This window comes from Pteropus alecto, unplaced genomic scaffold, assembly GCF_000325575.1.
Source record: "Pteropus alecto unplaced genomic scaffold, ASM32557v1 scaffold44, whole genome shotgun sequence".
NCBI lineage: Eukaryota > Metazoa > Chordata > Mammalia > Chiroptera > Pteropodidae > Pteropus > Pteropus alecto.
Genome location: NW_006436812.1, coordinates 8,978,225 through 8,986,217, shown reverse-complemented (window position 1 = coordinate 8,986,217; position 7,993 = coordinate 8,978,225). Strand labels below are relative to the sequence as shown.

The 7,993-nt window shown below is 56.7% G+C and overlaps 2 protein-coding genes across 2 annotated transcripts in view; both read right to left on the bottom strand.

Annotated features, from left to right (window-relative positions):
* FBRS (fibrosin) overlaps window positions 1-1,512 on the bottom strand; it is a 12,907-nt gene extending 11,395 nt beyond the window's left edge. Inside the window, exon 1 of the mRNA XM_025048419.1 lies at window positions 1,450-1,512. Within this exon, the coding sequence (XP_024904187.1) occupies window positions 1,450-1,512 (63 nt within the window). The remainder of the gene's footprint in view (window positions 1-1,449) is intronic.
* An 887-nt stretch (window positions 1,513-2,399) lies between these two features.
* Window positions 2,400-7,247, bottom strand: PRR14 (proline rich 14). Its single transcript, XM_025048402.1, is given in 13 exon segments — window positions 2,400-2,530; window positions 2,532-2,787; window positions 2,879-2,950; window positions 3,230-3,321; window positions 3,401-3,470; window positions 3,606-4,091; window positions 4,093-4,186; window positions 4,502-4,611; window positions 4,814-4,857; window positions 5,143-5,332; window positions 5,406-5,527; window positions 6,140-6,308; window positions 6,433-7,247. Coding segments are annotated over 13 exon segments (1,752 nt in total). The 5' UTR covers window positions 6,456-7,247; the 3' UTR covers window positions 2,400-2,506.
* Between the last annotated feature and the right edge of the window lie 746 nt (window positions 7,248-7,993).

Sequence of the window (7,993 nt, the reverse complement as noted above, 5' to 3'; positions counted from 1 at the left end):
CTGTCCGCAGGCCCGGGGTCGCAGGCGCGGCGCTGACGGCTGCCCAGGGACGTGAGGGCCACGGCTTCCCCTTTAAAGCAGGATCTGCTGGCCCTGAGCTTGCCCCAAGGCCAAGGCCTGGGGAGCCGGCGCCGCCCCCGGGGCGACAAGCCCCAAGGCCCCCCCTGTGGGGCCGGCGGGGCCGAGACGGCGAAAACGGGGCGGCCGTCCCTTTAAGGAGAGGCCTCAAGCTGTCCAGCCCCTGGTCCCTTTAAGACGACCCAACGGTGTCCGGCTGGCCTAGTGCGGTAGCCGCCCCCTGCCAGGGGTCGAGACCAGTCTCCCCGAGGAAGAGGAAGGGCCACCCCTTTAAAAGGGACCGAAAGCTCGCCCCGAAACGCAGACCTCCCCTTTAAAAATGTCTCAAGTCCTCCGGCTAAAAGAGGCCACCCCTTTAAGGAGTCCAGGGTCCTCAAAGCAGCAGGCAGCCCCTTTAAGAGCTCGGGAGTTAAGTTTCTAGTCCTCCACAAGCGGCCACTTCCCCTATAAGCTGAATTTAAAGGACTTCTTGCGTGTGTGGGGGGATGGTGGAGAGGAGCTGAGACTCCTCGCTCGCTCCACTTCTTCCAACAGGACAGTTCTCAATTTGTCAGCTTCTGTTCGATGGCTTCCCCTTTAAGGCTGGCGTTGTAGTCTGCCGAGTTCAGTGGCCACCCCTTTAAGGAGATTTAAAGGGGCCTCTCCCAGGCCCCGGTCTTCCAGCCTCCGCCTCCGGTCGCCATGAAAGGCGCGAGGGGGGGCGGGGCCGCGGGGGCCAGCCCTCCAAAGCCCCGGATGTGAGGCAACGGTGACGGGTAGAGCGTCTCTGTCGGCCGACATAAAAGTCTCTTCCTCCTTTCCTCGTCTGTCCGACTTTGCGCCTTAAGGGATCAGGAACGGCCGTTGAGCAGCAGGAGAGCTCCGATGCATCCTCCTGTTGTCTCCCTTGGAGTCTTGGGCCTCCTCCGCCAGAACTTCTCTGCCCCTCCTCCTTCTTCCTCCTCAGCCTACGCCTCCTTCCTCTGTCTGCCTCCTCCCACTCTCCGCCCCCTTCCCCTCACCCCTCCACAGGCTTAGTCGTTGATAGGTTGAAAAGTGTACGTCAGGTCGGAGGGCGGAGTCAAACTCGGAGAGTGGATAATTTGTAACCGCCCTCAAATCCTGGATTGGGTACACGTCAGAGTAGCTCTGTCCTTCATCAAGTCTCGTGACTCGATTGGTTAGAAGTAGGTGCTTGGGGCGGTGTCCCGGATGACCCCGCCTCTTCCTGCTCTTCGTTCATTGGTCTGCCTTCGACTGCGTCAAAACAAGGAATGGGGATGTGGTGCGCGAGCCCTAGAGGGCGGTTGGCCTCTGGGCAGCGCGCGGCTGCCGAGGCTTCCTGTCGCCCGCCAGTTACGTGGTCTCTGCCTTCATGCCCCTTGGCTTAACCCACTGGCCGCCTGGCTTCTCGCGCACGCTCGTGGCAGTATCGTCCGACGGGCAGCTCAACATGATAGCCCTGTGGCTCCTGGTGGCCCGAACACACGGCATGCTTTGCGGGCTCCAGACGCGTGGGAAGGAAACCGTGTCCCGTTATCGCTCAATGCAGTGGGAAAGTGGTCTTTGCCTGCTAACGAGGGAAAAAAAACCCCAAAACAAACAAACTTCCCTCTTGAGTACCGGCACTTTCTCACATGTTAACTCATTGGATAGTTCTTTTAGGAAGGTACTACTAGCTTCATTTTACAAAGGGGGAGGGGATTGACACAACATTTAGTTTCCTAACCAGGATTTGGACTCAAGAAGCCTAGCTTCAGCGTTTGTGCTGTCAGCCACTGCTCTGTTTTGCCTCTTAAGTTACGAAAGCTGTAGAGTGCCACTTCTGGCCTCTTTGTGCCTGGGTTATCCTTTTAATGTAGACATCGCACTCACTCAAGTTGCTTTCCTATGTATAAAATGGATATAATTCCCTCTCGCCGGGTAAGTACAGGTCGAGTACCTGTGGCAGTTTGTTGTAGGTGCTCAATTAGCACTGATTTACTCTTAGCTCTTGAATCCAGCGACAGGTCCTGGCCTGCATGTTAAGAGGCATTTAGAACCATCTTGGTCAAGACTTTAGTCCACTCTGGGACTTTCAGTCTCCTCTTTGATGTGAGTTGGGAGAAGCCTGACTAGGATCTCAGATCACAGTATGTTTTGGGGCAGATTCTCAAATCTGCCCCAGGGAAATTCTCAAATCAATGAAGTATCTCCAACAGCCATTTCCCTATACCCTTCCTGTATCCAACCCTCATTGTCTTCCCTGGCACTTGCCATTATTTCTCAGTCTTTAAGGGCCAGAGTAGAAACAGCCAATACTGCCAATCAATCCCAAACTCAGCTAGGAACATACAAAAGAATCAGAAACATATCAAAAACTTTACTAGAAATATAGAGAAAAAAATAAAATGGTCTCAGAGGCTTCCCTTCCCTCTAGGATGGATGTACAGATAAACAGATGGAGCTCCTAGGTCCAATGGGGCTGCTCCCTAGTCCACTTCCTCCTCTTCCAGGAGTAAGGCATCCAGCTCCTCCAGCCGCTGCTGTAGCAGGGTTCCCACATCTGGGCTGGGGGCCAGGTTGGGAGTAAGAGTCTTGCCAGTTGCAGCCCGCACCCCACGAGATGGTCGCCGGGATCGAGGAAGGCTACTGTCCCGAAATTCTACAGCCCGCCGCAGCTTCCTTGAGCTGGTGAAAATCAGAGTCCCGTTGCGCTCCCGGGGCTCCTCAAAGATGGTCTCAAAGGTCCTAGACCAGGCAGGGAGGGATGATGGTTAACAGTATGCCACCTGGTTCCAGCCTTCCCTCTTATCACCCCCAAACCTTCAAAGTTTCTCACCTCCTGGTTGTGGGCGACTGGTAGTTCTTGTTGGTGTAAATTTCTTCCAAGCTGAACTCTTTCTTGTTCAACCTGGGAGCAAAAAGCAGAGGGCACTGAAAAACCTGGGGCCAGTGGGGCCTGGAGAAGGAATCAGTAAGGCCTGGTGTATATTTCAGTTTCTGGGATGTGCCATGGGCCAGGAGTGCTGCCCGAGGCAAATGGATAGTTCTAAACACAAATCATGTCCAGACCAAACTGACTCCTCCAAGATGGACTGTGCTCCCTGAGAGGAGACACAGCCACACTTTAGGGGATGTGAACCTACATCTGTTTGGCCAAGACAGCTCTATGCACAAATAAGCATCTCACCTGATCGGTCGAGGCAGCCCCATTGGTGTAAGGTTTAGTTGAGGACGGGCTGGGGTCTTGCGTATTCTGAATCGAGAAACCTTTCCCATGGTCTGCAAAAATGGGGCAGAGGTAAGAGTGCGGCATGGGCACAGGTTCCCATTGTCTCCCCTGCTTCATCTGTACTCCTACCTTGGTCTCCAGGTCTGAAAGCACCTGGTCCTCTGAGGCTCTTGGCTCCTTCCCCTTGGTTGACCCCAATCTGCAGAGAAGATTAAGGCTCAGAGACAAACAACATTCACAGCAGTATCCCCGTCTCTTGCCCACTGGACACTAGGGAAGGAGGCTGGGCCCAACTGTGGCCAGGGATTTAAGGAGGGTTTATAGAGAGCACTACCTGGGTTCTGCAGGTTCAGAGAAGGAGGAAGTGGATGCGGTGGACGAGCAAGATGTGACGAGGGGAGGAGAGCCTCCCACTCCTCCAAGAGGGAAGACCTCTTTCCGGAGACAGGGTCGAGGGGGTGGCGGGGCTCGGGCCATCTCTCCACCACCTACAGTGTGTCGCCGGGGCCGTGGCCGGCTTGGGTGGTGTGGAGCAGGGGGCCAGCTGCAGGTATCTGAGCCAGGGGGCCCCAGATCAGGGCAGGAGTGGCTTCGGCCCAGAGAGGGCTTAGGGAGAGGTGCAGGGGTACTGTGGTCTTGGGTCCGCCACTGGCGGATAGGGGGGCGGGGACTGACAGATGCAGTACCCTCAGCAGCCCTGGACTGCTCGGCCTCTGAGATGGCAATCTTCAACTCCAACTTCATGGGGGCTGATGGGGGCGGGGGCTGTGGGGCTTTGTTGGGTGTGAGGAAGATGTCAGCAAAGCTCTGCTTGGAGCGTTTTTTTTAGCGGGGCCAAGCCCCAGGGACTGAGGCGGGGGCGTAAAAGGCTGGACGGCGGTGGGGTCGATGGGGGCTCCAGAACAGGATCTGGGGCTGAGGAAAGGAGAGGGGTCACAGGTGGGCATTCCTCAGCTGCAGGTGTCTAAGCCCCACTTCAATACCTCAGCCCATCTCCCAAACACTAAACTGCCCACTGAGTAATAAGCCCACTCCTAAAAAACTATGCACTAAACAACTCCCACCGTAGGAGTTGAACATCAGGCCTGGGAAGTCTAAACCCCATTTTCACATACCAAGCTTTGCCCTGGGAGGGGGTTAAGACTCACCCTCACTTCTGCACTTGACATGTCTAAGCTCAGCTAGGATTTTCCAGAGCCCCAAGTCTCATCCCTCTATCTGAGTTCTTACCTGGTGATGGGTTCTCCAAAGGGTCTGCAGGCAGGACAGATGGCTGGAATGGGGGTTCCAGGTCCCTGGGTGGAGGCACTGGCTGGTTAACCATCTTCATGGACTCAGCTCTGGGGTGAAGAGGCAAGGAAAAGGCTGGGGGAGCTTCCGGGTCCAGATCCCACCTGAGCGAGCACCTCCCCTGTCCCTTAAGGCTTCCGAAGGTGCTACAAGGAACAATTGGACAAGTGAATTCTGATGCCCTTAGCTCTGGCTGCCTGGACAATAGTTGTTGCCTGGACACTTTAATAAATCCTTCCCCAGCCATCTCACCTTCTCGCTGGGATGATGAAGCTGGGAGCCTCGTCAGCGAAACCCTGGATATAAACAGGGGATGTTTGTGGGGAGGTAGGGAAGCCCCCTTTGGCCTTCTTAGCTTCCCATATCCTGACTCTCTCAGTCTTCAGATGTCTGCCTGCATTCACACCAAACACTTTTTCATATAGGTCTTTGCTCAAGCAGTATCTTCTACCTAAAATGCTGTCCTTCTTGCTCTGAGCAAAATCCACCCAAGACTCAACCCTCCTACCCCTGTCTTCTACCTCCACTGGAGTGCCTACCCCCAGCTGTACCCCTGACATCCTTACCCGAAGTTCTCATACCTCAGTGGGGGGTCGGGGGCTGGCAATGTCTTCTAGCATCACCACCAAGGTGGGCTGGGGGGCCCGGTCCACCTCTCGTGAAGGGACCTCCTCTGGGCCAGGGGTTGTCCTTGATCGACGCCTCAGGGTGGAAGGAGGCCGGTGGACACGACTCAAGGGCTCTCGGCATAAGTTCAGTGGGTCAGTAGGCCTAGAGAGGGAACACGAAGATCAGAGGGGCTCAGCTGTGTTCCCAGCTGACCTTCCTATATTGCCATGCTCACCTGGCCTGGGACGACCACATGGCCTGTTGGGGTGGCAAGGCAGGTGGCTGGTTGTGGACAGAATCCCGATGGCTGCTGGCGTGCTGTGCAGTGGAGGTATCCTCTCGGGGCACTAGGGGGACCTAGGAGAGGAGGTGTCAAGAGCAAAGTGATGAAATGAGGTTGTAATAGACAGGGCCTCCCTGTGCCTATGCCACAAAGGTGTCAGAGATCATGGCTAAAATTCACTCAAGATTCCCAAGAAAGAGGTGAGTCAAACTGAATTGGGAGCCAGATATTACAGTGTCCTGAGCTGCAGGTGTGGGACCTGGGTGATCTTACCCAGGCTGTTTGGAAAAATGAAAAGGGCGACCTTGGGTGAGTCAATGCCCTGTTTGGGGCTTCAGTTTTTCTTATCTATGCAATGGAGCCAATGACCTCAGTCAGCTTCCCAAAGATTGCCTAGAAGTTGGGCTGGAAGAAAGTAGAAGAGTTTCTCATACTTAAAGAGTTGTAGGGATGTGGTTCCAGCAGGACAGGGTTGGTGATGGGGAATGGGCATTGGAGACCTGGCCAAATTTAAGGTTGGAGTAAGAGTGAGCCAAGCAGATCTCTAGCATTAGGGAGGCTGCCTGAGCGATGGGTGTGAGAATGAGGTGTTTGGACCTCAATTAACTTCACTAGTGATCTGGCCTAATGGGTACTGAGAAGGGACAGGGGCAGGGCAAGGAGTTCTCTCAGTTCAAGGGGCTCACCATATGGGCAGCCATGACATCTTCCAGCACCACGGCCAAGACCCGCCGAGAGGCCTTTTCCAAGGGTGAAGGGGCTACCAGGGTCTGTAGCCTTGCCCGTTTCGGGCTTCTGGCTCCCCATAATGCTCGAGCCAGGGGCTGGCGGCACAGACGTGGCCGACTAGGAGGGCTGGAGGATGAGAGAAGCAGAGGACGGTCGCCTAAGCCTGTCGTTAGCTCTGTGGTTTCCCCTGTACGGCCGCAAGGCTCCCCGTTTCCCGGGTTCAAGACAGGCTGGTGGGGTGTGCTCTCACCTGGAGTCCCCAGGCAAGTCCATGGGGGAAGCGGCGGCTACGGGGAGTCCCTGGGGGATCCCAGGCTGCAGCCTGGGGAGGAGGGGGGAGCAGGGGATTGGGGAGTGAAGGCCAGCCCTTCCCTTGGGGCTCCACCCTTCATGGTCCGCCCGCAGCTCCCGGTAGCTCACAGGCCGGAGACCTGGGGCGCGAAAGGGCGCCCCCGGTCGGCCCTCGCGAGCGGGTGTCTCCCCACTGCCGCCGGCGCCGCCGCCGCCGCCGCCGCCGCCGCAGCCGAGATCAGCGATCGCTCGCGTCCTGCTTGGCAATTGCTTAGAGAACCTGAATTGCAGTGGCCCCACTTCTCCCACAGCCTGAGCCTCCTGGGGCCTTTGTCCCTGTAGATTCTGCCCTGAGATAACCCGGGATCAGCTGGGATCCCGGTCCTGGGAGGCTCAGTTTCCACCGGATCACTCTGATCTTCATCCACTCCCAGCGAATGGCCAAGGACTTCGAAGCAATACTTCCACACACCGACGGCCCCCTCTGCCCCACCAGATCCCCTAGACTGGATCCATGCGGAAAAAATCCTACAGCTCGGTTCCTCCAATCAGACGCCGCGCAAGGATCCTGCTCTCCCTGTGAGCTTTGGCTCCGCAAAGCTCCTCTCAGACATGGGCGGACTGAGCTTCAGCATCACGAACTCAGCCCAGATCCCCGGGGATCCACTGTCAAGCAGATACCCCCTCCACTCCAATCCCGGGAGGTCCCGCCCACAGACCCCCTCCCTCCTCGGATCCCCGCCCAGCGCTCTCCCCAGCCCTGGACCAGATGGTTCAAATGTTTCCTTCCCTCCCTCCTCCCGCCCTCTCTCCAGCCGCTCCGTGCCCTCCCCCACGCGCCGCTCACCGCCGCCTCCCGCAGATCCCCGGTCTTCGAAGGCTCCCACTGCGGCTCCTTTAAAACCAGCCTGACCCAGTACCGCCCAACCGCCGAGGGCCTTCTTCTCGGAGCCTCCGGACAGCGCCCAATCGCCAGTCCGCGTCTTCCTGGGTGGTGAGAAACTAAGTGAAGCCTCCTGGCAGCCATCATCCCTAGGGGCAAGCAGCCAAATTGGGCAGCGCCACCATTATAGTTGAGGGCAGATAGCGCTGTCCTCGAGGAACAGAAGTAGACCGGGTGGCGTCACCTTCTGAAGGCCAGGCAGTGGTCGAAGACTATGCCAAGTTACTTGAGATATTGAGACAACTGTAGTGAAGCTAGCGTGCCGCCACGTTTTTTAAGGGCATTTTCCGGTTCCTTAGGCCAATCAACGTGAACTGAGTGCTAACGATATGTGAAATTCCCAATTTCCTAGAGAGGCCTCATCGAGGTCGGTTCCGGCAACATCCTGGGTTCCTCAACTTGGTTCCCACGTTGCCGGGAAGAGTTTGGGAGGGAATGGAGAGGTCCAGAAACTAGGGCGGGTGCCCCTTCCGGCACCGTCGTTTGCACGGTATCTTGGCGAGATTGAGCTGAGCCAAAGTCGGGAGGAGGCTAGGGGCCTCCTAGTGTTGTGTACCTCTTCCTGGAGAGGTGGAGG